The 26221-nt window shown below is 42.8% G+C and overlaps 1 protein-coding gene and 1 non-coding gene across 14 annotated transcripts in view; both read right to left on the bottom strand.

Moving 5' to 3' along the window:
* TRRAP (transformation/transcription domain associated protein) overlaps positions 1-21461 on the bottom strand; it is a 118434-nt gene extending 96973 nt beyond the window's left edge. For 11 of the 13 annotated variants that reach the window (XM_087417555.1, XM_014795616.2, XM_087417560.1 and 8 more), the window contains exons 1-12: positions 21331-21461; positions 19050-19210; positions 18572-18621; positions 13379-13489; positions 11962-12066; positions 10968-11051; positions 9019-9075; positions 7185-7310; positions 5858-5935; positions 5567-5655; positions 4586-4682; positions 2265-2403 (exon numbers count right to left, since the gene is read on the bottom strand). In XM_087417555.1, the coding sequence (XP_087273681.1) occupies positions 2265-2403; positions 4586-4682; positions 5567-5655; positions 5858-5935; positions 7185-7310; positions 9019-9075; positions 10968-11051; positions 11962-12066; positions 13379-13489; positions 18572-18621; positions 19050-19149 (1036 nt within the window). In that variant the 5' untranslated portion in view covers positions 19150-19210; positions 21331-21461. Of the gene's footprint in view, positions 1-2264; positions 2404-4585; positions 4683-5566; positions 5656-5857; positions 5936-7184; positions 7311-9018; positions 9076-10967; positions 11052-11961; positions 12067-13378; positions 13490-18571; positions 18622-19049; positions 19211-20615; positions 20699-20854; positions 20976-21330 lie in introns of those variants that run through there. The other 2 variants (XM_087417557.1, XM_087417556.1) reach the window with 2 other exon arrangements.
* On the bottom strand, positions 18704-18923 carry LOC147913660 (small nucleolar RNA ZL1). The gene has a single exon (XR_015548657.1). It is a non-coding gene; the product is annotated as a small nucleolar RNA ZL1 (small nucleolar RNA).
* Positions 21462-26221: the final 4760 nt, after the last annotated feature.

Genomic DNA, 26221 nt, shown 5'->3' with positions numbered 1-26221 from the left:
ACGCCAAAAAAGTAAGGCTAAGTCAATTTTCACGTACATGTTTTCAATAACATTTAGCAGATGTGTAAATTTTAACTATATGCATATATTTTTTAACTTTATAATAATATGGTTGACATTTAACATGATTCTTTAAATGTTTCTTTCAATAACTTTTTTGAGATGTGATGCTGTTACCTATTTAAGTCCAGGAATTACTATGGGCTTCAAAATGAAGTGCCCTATATCTTGTTTAAAAAGAAAAAAAAAAATCAAGCCAATTAGTAGAGAGACTGAAAAACATGGAGCAGGGTGGGAGGAGCCTTTAAAAGCTGAATTCCACAAATCTAATGTGATCCAGCCCTGGAGAGCACATCTTGGAAACCTGCTGATCTCTGTGGAGCAGGTGTTAACACAGACTGAAACCAAGCCTTACGGCCTCAAAGAGGGCCTGGTTGTGCGTGATGGAACCGAGGTTATCTGGTAAGCATGAGGAAGGTTTTTAATCTGTCAGCACTTCAACAGGTAGAAGCCTCCTGCTACACAGCTCCCCAAACGCACCTCCAAAATCCTTATTACTAGAACAGCAGGACTATCACAAATTAATCTGAGAATGGTACTCAGGGCACAACTCAGCCACTTCAGGTAACAGATTTTAAAACGTCCCATTTAAAATTCTTCTATTTTCGTACTGTTCAGAGATGAACACACAGGAAAAGCCATAAACAGTAAAGGAAGCTGTCACCAGACAAGTCGCCATGGCTGTCGGCTCTGGAGGCGAGTGGAGGCTGTGAGCACCAGCAATGCTCCATTTCTCAGCCTGGGTGACGTTCATATTCATGTTTGTTCTGTAATTTTTGGTGAAATCATACATTTCTTTTCTGCACTTTGCTCTATGTGTTACATTTCTTTTTTTTGTGAGGAAGATCAGCCCTGAGCTAACATCCATGCTAATCCTCCTTTTTTTTTTGCTGAGGAAGACCAGCTCTGAGCTAACATCTATTGCCAATCCTCCTCCTCTTTTCCCCCAAAGCCCCAGTAGATAGTTGTATGTCGTAGTCGCACATCCTTCTAGTTGCTGTATGTGGGACGCGGCCTCAGCATGGCCGGAGAAGCGGTGCGTCGGTGCGTGCCCACGATCCGAACACGGGCCGCCAGTAGCAGAGCGTGTGCACTTAACCACTAAGCCATGGGGCCCGCCCTATGTGTTACATTTCAAAAAGAGTATTTTAAAAACATCTATATTCCAATCAGCTATTATCCATAGGCAACAGTCACACTATAATGTGTACTTTAATAGCAGAAAGATATCTAAGCTTTACTGTATTAACCCATGTGTAAGCACTCAAACCGTACCCTTCCTTTCACGTTTAAAAACTATGTAAGGAGGGGGCCAACCTAGTGGTGTAGTGGTTAAGTTCGTGCGCTCCACTTCGGCAGCCTGGGGTTCGTGAGTTTGGATCCTGGGTGCAGACCTACACACCGCTCATCAAGCCATGCTGTGGTGGTGTCCCACACACAAAAAAAAAATAGAGGAAGACTGGCACAGATACTAGCTCAGGGACAATCTTCCTCACCAAAAAATAAAAAACAACACAAAACAACTATGTAAGGAAGCCAAATCTCAGTTTTATGTATGCCCTGATCTACAAGCTGGGGGCAAATAAAACATTTAATATTGAAAAATTACTGGGGAAATTATCATCTCAAAACAATTAGGATGTAACTTCAACCTAATGATTTGGACACACCAAGAGTATTAAAAAATTGTAAATCAATAATTGATAGAAAAAGTATAATTATCAGATTAGCAAAAATCAAGTATCAGTCTTGTGCATAAAAACAGAACTAATCCATCATTTTCACAGCATGGAGCAAGAAAATATTGCTTTCTTCTCACCTTTTAAAGATTGCTGGCTGTGAGTCAGTAAGCAAATGGCTATTTGCAATTTCAAAACATATGCAGTCAAAAGGCAGAGAAGTACCATGAGACACTCAGGACCGAAGCTATGCTAAGGAAATGATTGCATTAATTATGAGACTGTTAAGGAGACAAAGGGAGAACTCTGGTGGCAGATAAAGAAGAGAGGCAGAGAGAGCTTGGGAAAGCGGCAGGCAGAGAAAGAAAGGGCAAGGATAAACCCAAGACAGCAATAAAGAAAGGACAGGTGGAGCCTAAAACATTGGAGCAAGCTGAAGACAGCACGACGATGGAATGTCAGCGGAGTCTCACCCCAAAGATGGGGACAAGACCACATGAGCATTCAAACACAAGGTGGACATACGGTTTCTCAGCTCTGTTGTGAGGATGTGCTTTGCAGCAATCAGAAGCTCCTTTCTGAGGTGTGCGGTCTCTGCTGGACAATTTGAGAGTAACTGTAACATTCCTTTTACCATCTGCTGAGAATACTTAGTCACCAGCTCCTGTAAAAAATAAGGAGTAAAATAACAGTTACACGGATGGGGGTTGTTAAGAAAAACCCAAATGTTATAAACTTTTAGAAAATTCAGTAAGACGAAGCTTGGCTCAAAGGACCCTCAGAAAGTAAAAGGCCTAATCAACAAGCATTATCCAAAAAGTTGTAATAGCTGGTGTGTGTGCACACTGCCATACTGGAAGGATGGAGAGAAACATAAACAGCAGTTTTTTTACATAATGGCATTATAGATGTCTTCTTTGTACTTTTCTCTATTTTCCCAACTTTCAACAATGAATATGTATTACTTCATTACTGGGGGGAAGGAGGGAGAAGTAAATATTGAAAATTAAAAAAATAAATAAATACTCTTTACCTAGTCATCCCTTTAATCTAAGTTGTGAATAACACCAGAGACACCATTAATCAACTCAGAATAAGCTCTGATCACAATCTCCTTAGGAGGTGTTTTAGGAAAGCAATTCACCAAGATTAACTCAAGTTGACTAAAATACCAATGGGTACCTCATTTAGATTTTTTAAACCAAATGTTCAATTTTCTTAGTGTAAGTTATCTTTATCTAGATAAACACACTGAAAAAGGGAAAAAAATGGCTACAAATGGCTACAAATGCTTTCAAGGTAGCTTTATTCTAAACAATTTGGCATGCATATGCTCATTTTTTATTTTCCTGAAATAAAATCCTTAAAAAATAATAAATTATAATACAATTCCATTGCTATAGAATAGATCAGGACTAAATTTATTTCATACTTCTGAGTAATCATGACTATACAAAAATTTTATTCAAAAACATTGTATGACTAATGGGAGAGAAGGTATCTTCTTTTTCCTTCAAGTTCTTCTTACAATGTAAATAAGGAGAGACTATAACTACAAATGGGAAAGACAAAAAGAAAAATAAAACCACTCTACAGGCTCCTCAAAAAAGCATCCAAAACTTTTTTATCACAGGTTTAGTTGATAATGCCATTTTTTGAAGTTCTAATCTCTCCTACATAATTTGCTATAACACCAACTTCCAACAGCAAAAGTCAATGAGCCAAATATGTCCACGCAAAAATCTGTGTGCAAAAGTTTGTTTATAGTGGCTTTACTAATAATGGCCAAAAATGAAACAGGCAAATCTATCAAGACAGAAAGTACATTAGCGGCTGCCAGGGACTAGGAGTCAGGGAAGAATGAAAGTGACTGCTAATAGGTATGGGGTTTCTTTCTGGGGTGAGCAAAGTGTTCTAAAATTGGATAGTGGTGATGGTTGTATAAATCTGTGAACAAACTTAAAACCACTGAACTGTATACTTTAAAACGGTAAGTTTTACGATATGTGCATTATATTTTGATAAAGCTGCTTTAAAAAAAATTGGAAACAACCCAAATGCTCATCACAGTGGAATACTACTGCCATGGACTAAACATGTCCCTCCAAAATCCATATGTTGAAACCCTCACCCCTACTGTGGCTGTCTCTGGAAATGGGGTCTTTAGGAGGTAATTAAGGTTAAATGAGGTCCTAAGTGTGAGGCCCTAATCTGAAAGGCCTGTCACCTTATAAGAAGAGAAAGAGAGAGATCTCTCCCTCTCATTTCCCCTCCCCCAATGTGAGGACACAGCAAGAAGGCAGTGCCATCTGCAATACAGGAAGAGAGGCGTCACCAGAAAGTGAACCCTGCTAGAACCTTGATCTTGGCCTTTCCAGACTCCAAAACTGAGAGAAAATAAATCTTGTAGTTTAAGCCACCCAGTCTATGATATTTTGTTACAGCAGCCTAAGCAGACTGAGACAAGTAACCACCAATAAGAAGTAGTGAATTACCAACAAAATAACAAGGATGAATCTCAGCGTTACTGCTAAGTGAAAGAAACCAGACTCAAAAGGTTACAGATACTGCCCACTATATGATTCATTTATACGACATTCTGGAAAAGGCAGAACTATGGGGACAGAACACAAACCAGGGTTTGCCAGGGACTGGAGGTGGGAAGAGGAAACGGATTACAAATGAATAAAAGGGAATTTGGGGGAGTGATGGAAATGTTTGGATGTGTTGGTGGTTACCAACTGTATGCATCTGTCAATTCGTAGAACTGTATACCTACAAAAGGTGAATCTTATTGCACATAAATTATATCTCAGTAAACTGGACTTAAAAGTCAATGAACTTACCTGGTAAATTCTGATGATATAAGCTAAAAATGACAATGTTTTAATCTGAGCAGCAATGAAATCAGCATACAACTCCTTGTTGTAAAGCTTATGTTGCCTGAATAAGAAGTGAATAAAAGTTACAATATTGGCTCTCAAGTCTTTAGGTGACGTTAATATTAATTAAAAGCCTATAATAATTACTAAGTCCAAAAGTTTGATTTCTACACAGACCGTCGTAACAACAAGGCAGTAATGGTAAATGCTTCCACGCTTTTATGCAGTTCCAAATAACATAAAGAGCTTAAAGGAATAAAGCAAGCAGTTCTCCAGGCCATTCCACAGCAGTTACAATGTACATCCCATAAGTCAATGCTAGACTGATCTACTCATTCAGCAGAGAGCATTAGGGTACCGATTTACTTAGTGATAGACCCTGTGCCAGGGCCACAGGGGTTTTAGAGCCGATTCACCCTTAGATCCAGCCCTCAAATGACTCAGAGCCAGAGAGGCTGCAAGTCAAGAGAGTTAGTGTTAAAGGTCTTAAGAGGAATGCCATGAAGTCTGAGAAAAAGCTTCCCTAAGAGGCATCAAAGGATGAATACGGTTGGCCTATTCCATGATTAAGGGTAATAGGTAAGGGACAACAGAGGAAATAGAGAACATTCTAGCACTCATGCTGAAAGGAACAGCAACAAAGGCCTGAAGGTGAGAAAGCCTTGGATATCCCATAGCCCATAGTGAGTATAGTAACGCCTAATGATAGCACTCAAGTTACAAGACACCAAAGACCGAGACATGTCATCTTTCCAAAATAAAGAACTAAAATAACTATTGCTATTATCTTTGAAATACAAGTTTGAAAAGTAAAAAATACATATATTTTCACCAAAATTTTATCACTCAAAATTTCCATGCCTTACAAATGACATCAAGTGTATTTTTACTTGGAATTAAAGCACTGTGGCAGTCCAGCTATGTCACTGTCTGAAGATATCTCACCTGGCTTGTGCAGATACCTGAATTGCAATGGTATTCATGATCAAGGGCACAAATTCAGCAACAACATTGTGGATATTCAGTTTGTAGAGCTAAAAGCAAACATATCAGATTTTCATGCTCTTACACTCTGCTATAGCAAAACAATCTGGCATACCAAAGAAACTATAGGATTCATTACATTAGTCAGCATGTGTGTATCACACACATCTATTTGCCACAGAAAATCAGATGTGAACTTTGTCATAAAATAAGAGGCCAAAAACCAAAGAAACTAATAAGCAATATGCATACCTGATACATTAAAACAACAATAATGGGCAATTCTGCCAACACCTTCAGAGACAGAGACCCTCTGGGAATGATGGAATGCTGTAAGACAGAAACAAGCAGGACTGTGGTTATGACAGTGGCACTTAAAACAGCCCCAACCAGTATCCCATGACTAAGCACCACCCCACCGAAATAAAAGGAAGGGAAAACACTGACACATCTTTGTAAATATCTGTGGTGAAAGAACTGTATACAAAGTATACAAACTATCATTTAATATAAAAATTTTTATATTTTCCAATGGAATCACCTGTAGTAAAAAACTTCAGGAAAACTGGTCAAAACTGAGATATTCAAATCACCTGAGAAAATTTGTAAATTAGTATCTATTATTTTACTTATGTAAAAGAACAGCAAAAAGTACAAATTTACCCAGTTTTATTCAAAGATACTTACAAACAGGAAAAACGCTTACAATAAATATAAGAAAAAATTTAATAAGTCTTAATATAATAAAACAGGTAAGGAAAATGTCAGACTCAAACTACAAATGGGCAATGAATAGGGACAGACAAGCAAGAAAAGACACACAGACTGATAAACAGAAAACAAATTCTAATTCAGGAAGAGCAAAGGAATGAAAGCTTTATTCAAAATGTAATTTCTTGTTTATCCCAGCACAAACGGAAACGTTCTGCAAACCATCTCAGTGAAACAAATATAGATGATATTCTTAATTCAATCATAAAAATACAGTCATAGAAAACGCTCAGTAAATGTTACCTATGTGGCAGATATTACAAATAAAATACATTACCTGCAGACAACACCAGCACTACCTTCACAAAATTCCATGAGACAGGTTTTTCAGATAATGAAACGTTAAGGCCAGAACAAAGGTTTATGAACTTTCCTACAGTCAGAAAACCCAAGTGGTGGGGCTAGAACATCGTTCCAGAGCTTCTGTCCCCAGAGACCACGCTCTCACAGACACTGAACAACAAATTTTTCTGTCGTTTAAAGCGACTTCATTAACGTCAACACTAAGCACGGAAGAGAGGACCCCGGCCTGGTCAGCTGCTCTTTCCAACATGTGATTCTGGATTTCCACTACAATTTTATCTTTCTATCTTTGCAGCAATGTTGAGAAATAGTTCACTTTCACCACTTCAAGGCTGTACAGCAGAATCAGTGATGCTCTCTCATGCATATACACACTTGTTAATCTTAAATGCCTCCAAGTGTTTAAGAAAAAAAGAAAAAACTTAAGTGGTCTAAAAAGTCAGTATCTCATTTTTTCCTATACCATGTGTAGGACACATAAAAACAAAACAATGAAAAAACTTACTGTTCTCGTCTCACTGTCCTCACGCTCAGGATTCACCTTCACAGCAATTGTCGTGATCATACCAACCATTTCTGGGGGAGGGACCGTGTTCTCGGGGATCACTTGAGGGTTCTCAAAGTAGCGGTTCTGTATAAAAAGAACAGAAACCACTGTTTCTAAAGTCCAACGCAATATTCCTTAAGAAAATACACCTGACATGTGGTGGAAGAAACCAAATGTTCTCCATGTGTACATGGCACCAATCCCACAGTACTTGGGGGCCTCTTTATTCAGGACCATAAAGATAACAGGACAGGGGGCCGGCCCCGTGGTGTAGCGGTTAAGTGCGCGCGCTCTGCTACTGGCGGCCCGGGTTTGGATCCCGGGCGCGCACCAACGCACTGCTTGTCCGGCCATGCTGAGGCCGCGTCCCACCTACAGCAACTAGAAGGATTTGCAACTATGACATACAACTATCTACTGGGGCTTTGGGGAGAAAAAGGGAAAAAAAAAGAGGATTGGCAATAGATGTTAGCTCAGGGCCAGTCTTCCTCAGCAGAAAGAGGAGGTTTGGCATGGATGTTAGCTCCGGGCTGATCTTCCTCAAAAAAAAAAAAAAAAAAAGATAACAGGACAGAGGCAACATTCTCCACCTATGACAACAGAAAACAAAAACTTTTCCCAAGTATTTCCTGCTCCTTCCTGGCTGATAAAGATGAAATGCATATCACATGACATTACCATGCCTCCGTGAGGCAGGGAAGAATGTACCTCATCCCTCTGACAAAAAACTAGGAGCTAGCCCCTACTGAATCAACTTTCCAAATAGTCTCCTAAATAGAGATCAAAGATGTGAACAGAAGCAAAGCACAGAAGACATTCTTAAAAGCCAGGACCTTGTTGTCATCCTTAGTTCTCAATGGAATTTGGGCTTCACGTTAAACAAGACAGCTTCTTACGAAAAGCAGCTCTAAGGCTCTGACTGAAATGGTGGATGATGACTTGATAACTTGGAATACAGTTAATTTTCAGTTTTATACATTATTAGCAGATTAAAATCCTTAAAATACCAAAAAGAGTCAGTTTTACCATGTTAATTTAAAAAAATTTTTAAGCTTAAAAATACTTTAAAATAAAAACTCTGACACATAAACAAATTTATGTGCAATGATTTTTACCGTAGCATTATTTGTGATAGTAAAGAACTGAAAGTCAGGGAAACAAGCAGCAGGGAGACGGTCAAGGCACATGCACATGATAAGACAATTATGGAGTCACTACGAGTTATGACTCAGGAGAAGTCTGGGAAGATGTTCTAAACTGGTCACAGCAATTCCTTCTAACGAGTGAGAATAAGATGGGAGGAGACGCTCCTCTCCCACTCCACACACTTTAATATTGGTGGCACTGCTCGGAAAGAGTTCTTTCACTATAGGAAAGAATTTTAATGACACAGAAAAATACTGAAATATAGACCACCTCCCCGATAGGCTTCAAGACTGTGAGCACAAACATCTTTAAAAAGCACAAAGTGAAACGCAAAACAAAACCTCAACGTCAGTGGTTCTTACAAGGGAGAGAACTATAATTTACTTTCCGTTTTTGCAAAATTTCTACAATAAGAATATATTGCTTTTATGTTAAAAACAGATTATTTAATCTAAACAGTGAAAGCAAGAGAATTCCTTTTTTAAATGGCTGATATATCAACCTGCACTCTGATCATCACTAAATAGTCCCCATTCTAAAACATCCCCCCAATTATTCCTTCAACCCAAGTGTTCCAAATTCCCTTCAGAATGGGGAAGTAATAAACAAATACAGATAACAAATTCAAATAATATTGAAGACATACCACTACTTTTGGAAGCTCCTTGTAAATCTGTTTCACAAAATCCAAAAAATGATGAATCTAAGAAGAAAAAGACAGTGTAAGGAAGACATTGATAAACAGAAAATCCTTACAATAAATAAGAAAAATGTTAATAGTCTTACTATACAAGAACTCATAAAGCAGGTAAGAAAAACGTCAGACTCAAAACATAAACAGGCAACAAATGTTAACAGACAAAAAAAAGAAATACAGAAGACTGAAAACAGAAAACAGTTTTAATTCAGGAAGAACAAGGGAATGAAAATTTAAATAAATGTCTTTTTTTTTTTTTTTTCTGCTGAGGAAGATTTGCCCTGAGCTAACATCTGTTGCCAATCTTCCTCTACTTGTATGTGGGTCACCATCACAGCATGGCCACCAACCAGTGGTGTAGTCGGTGCCTGGGAACCGAACCCAGGCCACCAAAGTGGAGCATGCTGAACTTAACCACTAGGCCACAGGGCCAGCCCCAGTAAATGCCACTTTTGCCTTTCAAAAAGTAGTACTACACCCTGCTGGAGAGAATGCAACGAGAGGAGGACTCATAAACTAAGGGAAGCATAAACTGCTGAAATCTTTCTGGAAAGCAATTTAACAATACATATCAGAAACATTAAAACACCTCTGACCTGATAATTCTATTTCTACAAACCCATTGTATGAAAAAATTTGAACTGTAAACAGATATTCAGTAACAGCCATAAAATAAAAATTTGAAACACCTTAAATATGCAAAAATAAGGGCACCCAAATGAAAGAATATTATGTACCCACTAAAACTTAACTTCATAACATGTATATATATATATATACAATGGAATACTACTCGGCCATAAAAAAGACAAAATCATGCCATTCACAACATGGATGGACCTTGAGGGTACTATGTTAAGCAAAATAAGCCAGACAGAGAACGACAAACACCATACGATTTCACTCATATGTGGAAGACAAAGTAACACATGGACAAAGAGAACAGTTTAGTGGTTACCAGAGGCAAAAGGGGTTGGGGGTGGGCATAAGGGGTGAAGGGGCACATTTATACAGTGACTGACAAATAATAACATAGAATTGAAATTTCACAATGTTATAAAGTATTATGACCTCAATAAAATTTTTCAAAAAATTAACTTCAAAAAGAATTTTTTATGATTGAGAAAATGCTTACACATAATGTGAAGGGAAACAATCAGGACACAAAATGTCACATAGAGTATCATTCCAATTATGTAGAAAATATACACAAGGTGGGAAAAAGGAAAGGAAATCACCAAGACATTAAACATTGTTTTAAGATAGAATGAATTCTATTTCATTGTTATGCTTTTAATTTCCAAATAACCTACAACAGGCATTTACTAAGGCTATCATCAGATAAGATATTATCTTAATTATGGCTAGCACAGAATATTTAATGCTTATTCTGTAGTTGCCAACTGCTATGCTAAGAGCTTTAACCTTTACATTTAATTCTCCAAGCAATCTCGGAAGATGTACTGTGACTGTCCCCATTTAACGGAAAAGGCTCCAAACACTTAGAAGTTTCCCAATGTCACAGCTACTGAATTGCAGAGCTGAGATTCAAACCCAGCTCCGACTTCAGAACTGACGTCTTAACTCTTGTATAACATAAAATAATCGAAATCTCTGGCACATCAGACATTAAATACCGGAACCATCCAGAGAGCCCTGCCAGTTGATCAGTTAACACATTTTAACTACCGAACAAATTCAGTAAAATATTCATATACACCTTTAAAATAAAAAATGTAACTGTTAAATCCATAAGGAATTTCTCCCAACTTAGGCCATGTTTTTTCTATGCTTGAAAGTAGCACATGTTCTGTCAGCTCTAAAAGAGAGTAAAAAATTTTCACAGCAGAAGAAATGTGTTGGCACACTTCATAAACACTATCAGGATAAACACTTACTTCTTGTGTGATGGGTGGCCTGAACTGTTTGTGTAGCTCAATAATTATTCTTAAACAAATAAGAACATTTTCTTCATTTTCCGTCTTTAAAAAAAAACAAATTTAAAAAAAGGTTATACTTCTGAGGACTTATTTTAATCTAAAGATTAAAGATTCTTTTCTAAGCATTTTTCTGTATACCCATCCTCCATCAACCAACTGAGATTAGATTTGTTGAACACTCATAAACCCACAGGACACAGCTGTCCCAGACAGAAAGCTTTCATGGTTTCTGGTGGACCGTCAGAGGGCATCTCACCAGTAAGTTCTAGAGAGTAAAGCTCTGATGGATGAGTTAACTGATATTTATGGCAAGTCACACCACAAACTAAGGTCTTAATGGCCCAACTGACCATTGTTTGAAAATATTGCCAAAAGAATACTGAGCACCCACCACGTACAAGACCCTGTGCTAAACACTCTCCAAACACTCTAAGGGGGTGCCATTCACGCTTCACCCAGGAGGCGTTAATGCTCAAAGAAGGTAAGCAACATGGCTAACGTAACACAGCTAGTAAATGGCAGAGCCAGGATCTGAATCCAACTCTATCCCCCTCCAAAGCTCATCTTTCCAAGGGGTACTTAACAAGTACCAGATAGATTCACCCCAAGAATAAGAAACTCTTTATGAGCATCTACAGTGCTTGACACACACAAAACTAGAAAGCCTGAAACCAAAGAATCCCGTACTCTGAGTTTGTCGACCATCACCAAACTCACTTCCCAAGATTTCCACTATGTCTACTCAACTCCCCAGTGACTCAAAAAAATTATCTTCAATTAATAATCTTTAATTTGGTTGGCAAAATGGGGGAAAACAGACATTAAGAAATTTTTACTCATGTGAATCAGAACTTTAGTGAAAGGGAAACAACTGTATAATACTGGATTTTACAATAAGAAAGTCATTGAAAGTTGTGAATATGGCTAAATAACAAGAATTTTCAAAGGTTACCTCCAAAAAGCGAAACATCACAGACAAAACGTTTTTTGTATGAGGACGAAGATGTTCATTGGTTGGTATTCTATGAATTATTTCAAGAACTAGCTTCCGCAGTTGCTGGTAAAGAAAAATAAAAAATGTAAATATAAAATCCTTCTCAGAGTTCCAAAGTAATTCTCTCCCATTCTACAAGTGTCACACAGCTGTCTGTCTCCTGCACTGGTAACCACCACACTACAAGACAGATCCAATTTCAAAAACAGTCCTGTAAATTATTTAAATGTAATCCAAAAAATATACTGCAAACCATTACTTTCAATATTTCTACAATTGTGTACCAGATCAAGTAAGCCAAATTTTCCCTCTTTCACACCTTATCAGTGTTCCCAGCAAGACACTACCGTGTGCATATGAAGTGGATTTAAGACGAAGAGCAAAACACAAACTGAACTTCGTCTGAGACTGCCCTTCATAATCTCAGTTTAGCTCCTGGAACGCCCTCTCCAAGTACCGCGGGCCCAAGGACTAATTACATCATCAGCTGCACTAAGCTTGCATGATTCTGTCTACAGAGCTGACAACTAAAATGCAGGTCAAATATGTAAGACCTTGAACTGGTACAACATAAAAATGCTTTATTTAGCAATAAGCTTTCACTGGTATTATGGTAACTTTTTAGAAGTTATTTTTAAGAGATACATGCTGAAATACTTACAGAAAAAAATGATACAATGGGACTGTTTTAAAATGATCAAGGTGGGGAGGGGATGCAGAGTGGGTGGGTGTATAGATAAAAGAAAATTGGCCATGAGTTACGAGAATTGAAATTGATAAGAGTAGAGGTGGGCACTAGGTGTGGGGAGGGTCCTTAAACCATTGTTCCTCCTTTTACATATAAGTAAATTCCTCTATAATAAATAGTGTACACACACGTCACCAGTCAGCAAATGTGAATAACTTAAATTGTAAAAGAGATGGCCTAAACAAAATAAAACCAAGACATTTAACTGAGGAGGCAATGGCATTAGACAAACTTATCCTTATGTGACAAAACCTCTTTCACTTTTAGGTGCAACTGTAAGGTTTTTGAGTTGTTTTAATTCCTAAATGCTTGTAATCCTAGAGCATAACATTTTTTTTCTTTTTTTTTTGTGAGGAGATCAGCCCTGTGCTAACATCTGCCAATCCTTTTTTTTTTTTTTTTTTTTTTGCTGAGGAAGACTGGCCCTGGGCCAACATCCGTGCCCATCTTCCTCCACTTTATATGGGACGCCGCCACAGCATGGCCTGACAAGTGGTGCGTTGGTGCACAACCGGGATCCGAACCGGCGAACCCCAGGCCACCGCAGTGGAGCGCACACACTTAACCGCTTATGCCACCGGGCCGGCCCCACATTTTTTTCCTCACTGATATTTTTTACCAGATTACCTGTGCTGGTTTCTCCTGAAGAAACTGAACTTCTCCATCTTGAAGAAATGTAAGAAATCGAGGGATGATATGTTCCAGGAATGTAGAGTATTGAGGAGATGACGTTACATTCTAATTATGCAAAAATAAAAGAAAACAGCATTAAGTTTGTGTACATATTTTCATTTCAAATTCACATATTATAATAACCTAAAAAGAATATAAAACATTTTAGCAGAGCCAACAGTAATTTTTAATACTTTTAGATGTTTTAGTGATAATGTAGTTTTAAATAAATTAGGATGATTGTTGCTTCTGAAATCCAGTTCAAGAGAAATAAATGCTAAAATTTACGGTTAAAACTAGAAATACTAATGCTGCAGAAAATGTTGAACTTGGAGCCCCTTCTAGGCTGCTTTGCCACACTCCTGAGTATGAGACCACTGAAAAGTCATTTAGCTTCTATATCTCAAGTTTTTTTCATTTGGAAAGTGAAGAGCATAAACAAACTGACACCTTTTTCCAATCTAAAAATTAATGTATTAATTAGATCTATATGATTTAGATTATGATCTAATCTAATCCATTACTTATCCCAGCACTGATTTTAAAAAGGAGAACAGGAAACGAAACTACAGCTTGGAGACAGTAAAGTGGCTACTAGTGCAGTTTCTGGATCCCACTTAAAAAGTGTAACCCTAGACAGTTACTTAACCTGTCTGTGCCTCAGTGTCCCCATCTGTTAAGAAAGAATAACACTATTTCCTGCCTTATGTAACCATGTAAAGATTACATGAGTCAATATACACAAAGCTTACAACACAGTCTATGGTAAATGCTCAATAAATGTTACCTGATATTATTATTAGAGCACCTATGTGCTAAACACTGTGCTCTGTGCCTTTTATTCTTTCTCATTTGATCCTCTCCACCCTAAGGTAAGTATTATATCCACTGCACAGATAAAGAGGCTCAGAGAGGTTAAAAAACTTGCTGAATGTCAGAGTCAGTAAGTTTTGAAAGTGTATTCAAATTAAGGGTATCTAACACCCAAGTCCTTTTCCCCTTTTAACATCTCATTCAACAGGTATTTACTGAGCTCCTATCGTGTGTTCAACGGGGATAAAATGAAGAAAGCTGATACAATCCATGGGGGAGGCAGTAGAGTGGTAGGGAAGACAGACATCAAGAAAAGAATTAACGACACAGAATCATGATGTCGAGAAAGCACTGGCAACTAAGGGAACATCTAACAACTGGATATAATTTACTGGATGCAACCAATGGCAGAGACCACCTACCTGAAGAAGAGACGTTTATATGAAAACCTAAAGGCTAGTAGGAGTTAACCATGTGAAAAAGTGGAGAAGAAGAAGGTTCTAACAAAAGCATATGCAAAGGCACAAGATTATGAGAAACCAGGATTATAAAAAGCAGGGATGGGCGGCTAGCCCCGTGGCATATTGGTAAATTTCGGCACACTCCACTTTGGCAGCCTAGGTTTGTTGGTTTTGATCCCGGGCATGGACCTACACCATTCGTCAGCTGTGCTGTGGCAGTGATCCACATACAAAATAGAGAAAGAGTGGCACAGATGTTAGCTCAGGGCAAATCTTCCTCAGCGAAAAAAACTAAATAAAAAAAATAAAAGGCACGGATGGGAGTCTCTAAGAGAAAGGAGTTAAACTTGCACTATCATGAGTCTGACAAGCTGGTGAGATGAGGCATCTGGGCAATCAGATGTGTCTGGAGCTCCAAACACTGATCTGGTCTGAAAATAAAGATTTGGGGTTGTCTATTATATAAGGTAATCTTAGAAGAGGAGTCTATAAAGGAAGAAATAGATAAACAGGCAAAAAACAGAAAAGCCTGTGGTGTCACAGGGGCAAAGAAAGTAAGTTCTGCAATTCTTGGAATATGCAGCTAAGCATCAGTCTCCCAGGGCCAACCTGGTGCACAATTCTAAGGGCTCCATTTGTACAATACTGTTGGGGAGGCACCCTCGGAAGCTGTGCAGTACCTCGACAGCCTCTCCCCAAGCAGACTGTGAGTTCATTGGGGACAAGAACTTTGTTCATCACCTTTCATCCCCAAAGCTTAAGATTTTTTACATAACACCCACATTCAATGATTCAAGGAAAAGAGGGTTAAGATTCATGCTGGAACATTATCAACGTTATTAAGAAATCAAGCTCATCTGCACATAAGCCCACACCAAACACTGATTTCATTGCCTTCAAAACATCTGAGCTTCAAATTTCTCTCATAAAAAAGATTCATTCAACAAGCTGCCTGGTTATTCTGCCAGTATTTCAACTCAGTCTCCAGCTTTTTGATCCATAAGAATTTTTCATGTTATTTCTAACTCGAAGCTTTCTTTATTTTCTGTCCTGAAAGATGGTCCATATGATATTTACTTAGCCTAGAATCTTATTCCTAAGCGGTTAGTGAAATGAATTTCTAAAACACCTGAAATCACTGGGAATTTTTCTTTTTTAATTTCACTCACTTGATTTAAATATTTTTTTCTGGGGTGGTAGTGGTGGAAATTTAGAATTAACTACTGATGGTCATTCTAGTATTTAATTCTTTGAAGGACTTAGTCACCTGAACTCCATTTAAGGTAAATGTCTACATCATATAGATTTCAAAAGTCACTATTTGGAAAAGCCCCAAGTATACTGCTTTACTTTTAACTCTGCTAATCTAATCAATGCACCTGAGACCAAAGCCAGGCACTAACTTGCTAACTGCCAGACACTAAACAGGGGAGGCAGGGGTCCGACACTTAATCCAGACAGCCCCATGACCACTCTCGAGGTCTGGCGATGTGCTTGTTCCTGCAGGTTCACAGGCAGCTCTATGATTTCAGCTTCTCAAATAAGCCTGCGAGGGCTATGGTTCTCTCCTATCAGTTCTTCCGATAAAATGCAGAATGCAGGCCTATCCTGTTCTACCTCCCACCTCTTTTTTTTTTTTTTTTTAACAGCTTGTGTTAGCAGCTTGGGCAGAAGAGAAAGCTCTTTAGCTCAATCTCTAAATATCTCAGGATTTCTTTCCAGCTCAATCCAAGGTAACAAATCCTTGAAAACGTCTATTTAAAACAAAACAAAAAAAACCTCACCAAATGAAAATACTATCCATTACTACAGACACTAGGCTATCTGATTCAATCCTAGTAGCATTTATTACTGTTTACTAATTCAAATAACTAAGCCAGAGGCTAAGAAACATTTTCTCTATTCTTCTTAATCATATTAACTCTGTGAGAAAGGTTTTATCATCCTCACATTAAAAATAAGGAATGTGAAGGCCAGCCCAGGTGGCCAAGTGGTTAAGTTCAGCGTGCTCCGCTTTGGCGGCCCGGGTTTTGTTCTTGGGTACAGACCGACACCACTCTGCTAGCGCCCATGCTGTGCTGGCAGTCCATGTACTAAAAAAATGGAGGAAGACTGGCAGAGACGTTAGCTCAGGGCAATATTCCTCAGCAAAGGAAAAAAAAAAAAAAAAAAAAAATGTGACTTTCTCTTCTCCCCGTGACACTAATGGACACCAGACTAGCCATAAAGTTAGACAAAATATGAGAGAACAGTTTTCAGGTGCTGAACAAGAGGCAGTACATGATCACAATCACCAAGAAAAGGAGAATTCACAAGCTAAGCCCCACGATCACCCTGGCCCTCTGCCTGGGTATGATTTCCCAACCGGGGCCCTGCAGGCTGGGGCCCAAGGAGAGCATAGTGGTCCTGCTGAGCTGAGGAGCAAACACCAGAGTTCAGGGCAGCTGAAGTGGCTGGAATCTGCAGGGCAGAGCCCGAGAGAAAAAAGAACTACAGAATGGGGATGGGGATGTTCTCCCTTGTGTCCTTGGGGGCACTCTGCACACACAGGTAAGGAAGCCTAAGACTACCTGAGGCTTATAGAGAGTGGCGGCGTTGGGACTGAGAGACAAACAGAGATATCAGAGGTCTAGCAATGTTAGAGGATGTTGGGGTTCCAGCCTAACCACAGTGCAAAGATCTTCTTAACAACTTGATAACACCCCAGACATCCAGCTGAGGAAGGACTGTTTCCTAGAGAAAGACCTATTTTAGACCTGTCCCAACAAAGCCTAAAATCAACTTCTGATGAGATCCACAGGAAGACAGGGTTTGGAGACTGAATTCCACCAAGTTAGAGGGACTTGGGAAACACCTTGGGCTTCCCACATATCCTCCCTACCACAGCATAAAACCAAGTCTACCCAAGTTCAATAGACCAGCTAGCAACTGCCAACTACAATAAAAATATCAACACTCTTTCAGAGGAAGGTAGCAGAAATCTAGCATCCCTACGTTTCACAAACAACGTTCAGTATACAATCAAACACTACTAGACATTCAAAGAAGCAGGATAATGTGACCAACAGTCAACAGAAATCAACCATTATAGAGCCCAAATGTTGTACTTAGTAGATAAAGACCTTAAAGCAGTCATTATAAACATGTTCAAAGAATAAAAGAAAAATATGGTCTTAATAAATGAAGATAGGGCATCTCTGTAGAGAAGTGAAATCTAAAAAGAACCAAATGGAAATTCTACAAGTGAAAGTACAATAACTGAAATTTAAAAATACAAACAATGGAAATAAACTGAAATTTAAAAGTAACATTCCAGCAGACTGGAGATGACAGAAAAAGTCAGTGATCCTGAAGGCAGATCAAAGAATAAAGAGAAAAAAGACTGAAGAAAAATGAACAGAGTCTGAGGGACCTATGGGACAATATGAAATTGTAGAATGTAAGGCCCAGAGGAGATAAACAGCTTGGTCAAGGTCACAGAAGTCATAAGCAATAGAGCCCAAATTGACATCTTGCTCTCATTCCACAGTAACATGCCATCTATTACATGAACATAACAGATGCACAGCAGAAGTCTGAGTGAATCCTGAGTATATGCCCAAAAGAGTTACCATATTTAAAAATAAAAAAATGTTAAACAACCAAAATAAAAGCAACACTCCTCAACATCGTTTGGGGCACTATAACTAGAGTGAAAAAGTTGGACAACACTGTGTACAAATTTTCAAGTTTCAATTTCAATACAACACAATAAATTATATTAACAAAAAAAACGACTGTTGAGTTACCAGTAAAAAGACTGACAGAGAAGCAATAGGAAAGCACAGAAGAATTTTAACCCCAAAATGAAAAATATAAAATATAAAGCTCATACCTCAAAATTTTCACTAACTTCTTGCATCATTTTTAACTTTGTTTCATCAGCTGTAAATGGCAAAACAAATCATTAGGTAACTGGAATTATGTTAAGGACATTCCTAAAATTACTGGATTTAATAATTTAAGAGAAGCAATCAGATCTTATCAGTTTGACTGTCATGGTCCAACAGAAGGCACATAACTAGTTCCCTACTACCAGTCACACACACTCATACTCCCAGACATACATGCACACGCACAGACAAGGAGACAGACAGACAGACACACAGACACACAGACACGCGCGCACACACACACACGTGCCTCTTTGGGGTTCCAGCCAGTAATGCTCATCACTTTGCTTCTCCACAAGGCACAGAAAGGGGAAATTAGGATAAAAGTTAATGTTACTATTTATCTCAATGTGCACATCATTTGAACAGAGATGAACGAGTCACATTAATGCATTTCTTAATGACAAAGGATCAACTCACGCGTATTCACATCCGTGAGAGCTGCCACAAACTGAAGGTATTTTTTCATCAAAGTGGTTTGGTCAACCACCGTGGCCCCTTGTGTTGCAACAAATGCCATCTTTCTTTTGAGCTAGTTTGTTTCTCAAGAGAAAAGTATCAGGTCCATGAGTTCACTGAGGCTATGAAAAGAAGCATACGGTTAGCCAACTTATTAAAGGCACAGGCTCACAATCTCTGAAAATCTTACCTAAATGCCTCTACCAATCTAAATACTTTTGCTTTAATCCAGAATACAACACTATTCCCTCTGCTTTTTTGAAAATAAAATTTACTTAAGTCCATTTTGTCTGTTAATTTCTAAACATGAATTTTACACCCAGATGCTCTTCTTTCCTACTTTATGTCCTTCTTTCCCTAGGCCAGGGGTTGGCAAACTCTCTGTAAGAGCCAGATAGTACATATTTTAGGCTTTGTGGTCTCTGTCACAATGGCTCAGCTCTGCTGTAGCCAAAAAACAGCCACAGACAACACGTAAACGAACAAGCATGGCTATGATCCATAAAACTTTAATTTGAATTTCATATAATTCTCAAATATTTGTGAAACATTATTCTTCTTTCGACTTTTTCACAACCATTTAAAAACGTAAAAACCATTCTTAGTTCAGGGGCTGTATAAAAACAGGCAGCAGACTGGATCTGGCAACTTCTACCTTAGGTAACTGGTTCTCAAACTTAAGTGTGCATTAAGGTCACCAGGAGCCAAAGCTGGACTCCCCAACACCACCCAGAGACTGTGGTTGAGTGAGGGGCCCCGGACTCTGTAAATTTCGTTTGCAGCTGGTACACAGGAGGCACTCAAAAAATGCTCCTCGAATGAATCAATAAATGCTTTAGGCTGCTGCTGACCACACTTTAAAAACTGCCTCTTCAGGCTGACACAGAGGGAGACTTGGTTTCTATTTTAAGAGCCCTCACAAAAGCTCCGGAGAACCTGGGGAAATGGCTTTTACCCATCTTCCTTGTAAAGATAACTGCCTAATTTCACTCTACATTAGGAGGCAGTTTCATGACTTCATTTTCTTCTTTCTGTAACACACATACCAATAACACTTCTGCAGGCCTTTCAAAAGCCCTCCCTACCGGCTGCACCCCCTTGCAGCTCACACTTCTGCCCCAAGTGATGGGGATATCCTGACACCACAAAGCCCCTTCTGGCCACTCTCTAGGCGACACCAAAAGCACTTCGATGCAGAGAAGACGTCCACAGCTGTTCCAGCACAGCCCACCGGAAGTCCCACTCCTCTGGCTCAGAGCAAAAGTCACTAACAAGACCAAAGGGAGGGACCTGTCAGCCCTGATGGATGACCTAACTAGCGCTTCCTCTTTCGGGCCACCCTCCCTCCGCCAAACACCGAAGGCCCCGCATCCCCATCCCCATTCCCGGGGACCCAAGAGTCAAGGTCACGACCTCTCCCTGCTAAGAAACTTCTGGTCAGGCCCAAAGTTTTTAAAGGCTCGGTGACCCCCTTTTTCACCGAAGTCGTCAACTCTCCCATTTCCCGGGGCCCCAAGAGCTTCCCACCTGGCCTTAGGGGGCCCAGAACAGGGAAAACGTCCCATCCCGCCCGTCTGTCTCGAAGACCCCTGAGGCCGCGCGGCCTCCGTCGAGCCCCCGCGTCCCGGCCCAGGTGGGAAGGCCGGAGGCGGGCCGCGTCGGCGCAGAGGCAAACGGCCCCGCCGCCCCGGCCGTCCCGCCCCGCCCCGCCGCGCCGGGTCTGAGGCGGCGCCGCCGGGCCAGAGGGGGCGCTGTCGTCGCCGTACCGTCGCTCTCCGCGCCAGGCCAGGTGAGCCAGGTGCCTGCGCGGAGGCCAGGAGGTGCTGGGCTGGCCGGAGGGCGCCTCCGGGGGGACGCGGCCCCAACCGCACGCCCTATCTCCCCGGTTTCAAACGGCCCTGCGCTTTCCTCCTTTTGTCACCGTCCCCGCACACCCAGCGCCCGCCTCCCAGGCCGGGCTACGGTGAGCGCCGAGGGCCAATTCCCGCGCCGCTTGCCCTCCGCGTCCCGTAGCTCCCCGGCCAGGCAGCGGCGGAGGTTTGCGGGCCGCCGCCAGCCCCCGCCGCCCGGGCTGGGCCCCAGTGGCCGGCTGGAGGGGTCCGGGCACTCGGACCTCCGTCGATCGGCGGAGCCGCCGCGCCGCAGAGGCGGCCACACGACCGGGCCCCCTTGCATCCGTCGGGGCCGCCGCGCGCGCCTCCCAGGGCCGTTCCGCCGCCCACCCGCACCTGCCCGCGCTTACCCCGACCTCGGCAGCCGGCCTCCTGCAGCCCCGGCCCGCGACCCCCTGCGAAGCCTGGGCCGCCACCGCGCGCAGGCCCGCCCCCGCTTAAAGCGGCCGCGCCTGCCGCCCGAGAACTAGGCCCCGGCGCGCCGCCCCCAAGTGGGTGCGGCCTGGGCGGGCGGCGGGAGCGGGGAGGGGCGTCTGCCACCCCGGCCCTTTAAACCTCCGCCTGCCTGGGCGGGGCCGCTGGCAGGCAAGGAGGGGCAAACAGGTGCCAAGTGTCATTGATTGGCTTTTTTCCGCCCTAAATCTCCTCGCAGGAGCCAGGTCCCGGGAGGGTGCGAGAGGGAAGTTCGGGGGCAGCTGCGGGGCGGTGGGCACCAGAGGGGCTTCCCTAGTTGGCGGCGGTCGGGCCCGGGTAGAGTCCACCCCTGAACTGAACGTGGCAGGCTTGGCGGGGCTTTCTCCCCCGCTGCCTTCCTGGGGTTCTTAGCCTGGGAAGGGGGAGGAGGCAAGGAAGGTCTTTGGGAAGGCGAAGGCTGAAGATAGACCAAGACCCTGCAAGCTCCTCTGCCTGGACGTGGCCGGCAGAACACAGTCATTAGCTCTGCGGCTGCTTCACTTGGAGGCTAGATGGCAGAAGACCGCTTTCCCTGTCTGCTCCTACCTGGCGGGCAGATGCCTCTGGCTAGGCCAGAGCAATGATGAGACGGAGAAGGGATTAAGGCAGAATGCCCTGATGCCCAGGTGAGGTGGTGTGGGCTGGACCAAGAGGCCCTGGAAGAGAAAAGTACTGTCAGGCCTTACCTATAGACCCCATCTATGATAGTGGTTGAATAGCTGTTCCTGGTAACCCATGATTACCATGTTAAATGGACAGAGCATGAAAGTGATGATCTAACCCACCTCTACCACTTCCAGGACCTGCTCCACCTTGTGCCCCTTCCTGACTGTTCCTACCTCCACCCCCCATCATCAGTAACTCACCAAAATCTTTGTGTTCCCTTCCCAGATGGATACATTTCACACCTTGCAATACATAGAGCTTGCAATACCTGCAGATACCCTGGAGGAAAGGTGCCCTCTTGGGAAACATGCTCCTTGCTTGTTTAATGTTGCCACTTGAGAATGAGCCTCTGCTTAAGTGTTAGGATTGTAAGTGGATGTATTTACTGCCAATTATTTCTGCCCCGGAGAAATAAAATGGATCAGAACACCCCTTCTCCTATGGAAGACGTGCCTACTTGCAAGCAAAATCCTCTCTGCTCCTACTACCCCCCCCCCCCAACAAAAGTAGGAGGTCCAAAGTTGGGGAAAGTTGAAAAATCTGAGGGAAGAAATCAGTGTGCTAAGGTGGTTGTTTAATATTGTTTGGGGGAGAGGGAGGTGGAGAAAAAACAGCAGTAGACAAATCCTTTGATAAATTTCAGCTTAATTGCATATGACAAAGACCTACAGTTAGGCCTAGCCCTAACATTGGTGAAATCCCTTTACTTTCCCATGGCCTTAGCTTCTAGCAAACCACCCATCAGGCTGCTCTGATTTTTGCCTGTTTTCTTGTCTGTCTCCTGAATTAGAGGTTGAGGACACTGCCAAAGTCATCCCTATCAGATAAATTAGATCACACCCCTCCTCTGCTTAAAACCCTCCAAAGACTTTTCAGCTCATCCTCATTGCCTGGCTCTGCGGACCTCCCAACCTCATTCTTCACGTTCCAGCCCCCGTGGCCGTGCTGTGCCTCTGCCCACCTAGGACCTCTGCAGCTACTTCTCCTGTCCGGAATATTCTTCCCTCAGAGGCACACAGCTGGCTCCTTGTCATCCTTGACGAGCTCAAAAGTCACCTCCACAGATAGGCCTTCCTTAAGGCCCAAAATAAGAAAACCATTACCACCCCCCACCACTGTCTTTCATAATACTGTAGTTTTCCTCAGTAACCTCACAATCTGAAATTATTTATTTACTCATTTATCATCTGTTTCCCTTCCTAGACAGTAAGCTCCTTTTTAGTCTTTCTTTACCAATGTATTCCCGTCGCCCATCAGGTGCTGTCTTAGTCTGCTACAGTTACCAGAACAAAGGGTGATTTAAACAACAGAAATTTATTTCTCACGGTTCTGGAGGCTGGGAAGTCCAAGATCAAAGTGTCACCAAGGTAGGTTTCATCATGAGTCCTTTTCTCCCGGCTTGTAGGTGGCCATCATCTCACTATGTGCTCACAGGACCTCTTCTTTGTGCTTTCAAAGAGAGAGAGATCTCTGGTATCTGCTCCTTTTCTTAGAAGGACACCAGTCATATGGGATTAGGGCCCTACCCTTATGACCCAGTTTAACCTTAATTACCTCTTTAAAGGCTCTGTCTTCAAAAACAGTCACATTGGGGGTTAGGGCTTCAACATATGAGTTTCTCAAGAGACACATTTCAGTCCATAAAGAAATGTATAGACGTGTACCCTGTTTGGAATAATACTGTATGAACCCAGAGGGCAGGGTCAGCTGGAACACTAAAAAGGAGAATACAGGGAGCCCCAAAATATCGACTCTGGTGGGCATGAACAATCTGGACAGGGGGTCTGGGCAAGGAATAGGTCAGGGCACCAGGCCTAAGGCTGACCTTGTGAGACACACCAAGAGGCCATCCCCCCTCCACTGTCCCCTGGTGTGCTGGAGTCGCTGCTTACCTTTGCCTCACCAGTTGGGCTTCTTGGAGGCTGGCCTTAAGGTTTCCAGCCCTGCGAAGGACCTTCCCCTGTGATAAATTAATAACTCACAATCTTACCCTCCCTAGGTCTCCTGTGGGTTTCAACAGGGTGATTGGGTGTCCCGAGGTCTAAAAATTCCGGCTGCCCTGGCAGAGCCGACACCCAGGCCTAGAGCCGTGTTAAATTCAACCAAGGGGTCATGCAAACTCCGTTTTCCCCCTCCAATCTACCATGGGATTTAGCCCCCAAAGCCTCTCCAGAGCGGATCTGGGGTGATTGTTGTCAGCTCAGTGGCCCCCACTTCCCACAGTTACATTTCCAGGGCAGGACAATGGAACCCTAAGGCTGCTGCCCTTCTGTGACCAAAGGGAGATGTAATTATATCGCCTTGCTAGGACCAACAGACCAACTAACCTGCTTTAGCAAGATTTTCAGTGACAAGAATTAACATCAAGACAGGGCTGTGAGAGCCCACGGAGGGAAGGTCTCTGGGGGAGGTGACGCCTGTGGGGAATCCTGGCCAACAGGAATTAGGCAAAGAAGGGTCACATCAGCATCAGCTTCAGGGTGGCCCTGCAGGTGTCTTCTGTGACACAGAGAGGACTATCTGTGGCTACTGTCAAATTATTATTCAATGTAATAAAGTTACACATTAAAAAACAATAAGTCTTATTATTCTACTTATGCATTTAGTACATTTTAAAAACCACTAACGACCAGACGTTTGAATAAGGTTAGTTAAATATTTGAAACTAAATTTATAATCTTAACATATTATTTTCTTCTCAAGCACAATTTTCTTCTTAATTCCTGCCAGACAAGCAGAACTCTCCCAAGTCCTTAACCAGTTCCAACGATGACAGCCAGCACTGACTGAGGGCTGGCTGTACCCAAAGCACTCTTGTAACTCATCTTCTCCTTACAAGTCTCATGGGGTAGAGACTATTATTATTTCCATTTTAAAGAAAAGGGAACTGAGGAAAGGGAACAGAGAGGAAAGTGACTTTCCCAAGGTCATATAACTCTCAGGGCGAATCCAAAGGCTCCTGGTTCCTAGGCCTGGGATTTGTCCCCATGATGGTGATGATTCTACTGGAGAGTGATGTCTGTCTAGCACTTTTAACTTTCCTAAGGGGGCTCACTCAAATCTGTGCCCCTTCCATTACAGTGAGATGGCAGTGGAGCCAGTGGGCCCATCCCCAGGGGAGCCCACAGCTGTCCTGGGGACAGGGGCCATGGCTTTAGATGCCTTTGCTCCCATGCAGTGGCTTATGCAATCGTGGCCCATCAGCCACCAGGCTGGAAGAGCCATCCATCCTGCTCCCTCTGGGAGGATCCCTTGCCCACGTATGCAGTAAAGCAGGGGCAGAGCTGGGACCGGGATCCAGGCTGCAGGTGTCCAGTCTTTAAGGCCAGCCAGGCCCAGCCACCTTCCAAGAGGAAAGACACACTCTGCTCCATTACGGCAGATGGAAGCGCCTGCTTAGGCCAAGGAGTGTCCAAGGAGGGGCCTGGTCACTCCTCATGGAGGCTGTCAGAGTCTCGAAAGCCCTCAGTGACAGCGACGTCGCCGTCGGCCCAGGTATGAGCAGAAGCCCCATTTTACAGCAGGCGCGGAGAGGATAAACCGAGGAATGACATCAGCCCCAGCACAGGGCCCCTGCGCTCAAGCCCCTCTCTCAGCAGGGACAGGAGGCGTTTCCAGGTCCTGGCCCAGCGCCCGCACACATTAGGCGCTCAAGGCTTCTTGAATGAAGAGCCATCTCCAAGCCGCGTGCGTCACGAGAGGAGAAAGCACCTGGAGAAAGAACCCAAGGGGGCCTGCTCGCGGCTTCGCAGCTGGGCGCGCGCCTCTGGGGACGCTGAGTCAGAGCCGGCGGGCGCAGACTGGAGAAGCGCGGACCCGGGGAGGGGAGGGGAGAGGAGGGAGGATGGAGGGGAGAAGAGGGAGGATCGTGGGGAGAGGAGGGAGGACGGTGGGGAGAGGAGGGGTGTGGCGAGGGGAGGGGGCACAGACAGGAGGACCGCGGACCCGGGGATGGGAGAGCAGGGAGGATGGTGGGGAGAGGAAGGAGGATGATGGGGAGGGGGGGGTGCAGCAAGGGGAGGGAGGGGCTCGGGGAGGGGGCACAGCGGGCTGTGGGTGGCGGCGGCGCGCAGCGACACAGCGTTCCGCGGCGGGGACGAGCGAGCGCCGCGCCCGCACCTC

This window comes from Ceratotherium simum, chromosome 26 (genome assembly GCF_057802395.1).
Source record: "Ceratotherium simum simum isolate JZ-2026a chromosome 26, ASM5780239v1, whole genome shotgun sequence".
NCBI classification, from domain to species: Eukaryota; Metazoa; Chordata; class Mammalia; order Perissodactyla; family Rhinocerotidae; genus Ceratotherium; species Ceratotherium simum.
Note: the sequence above shows the minus strand (reverse complement) of the source record. Positions and strands in the feature narration are given on the sequence as shown.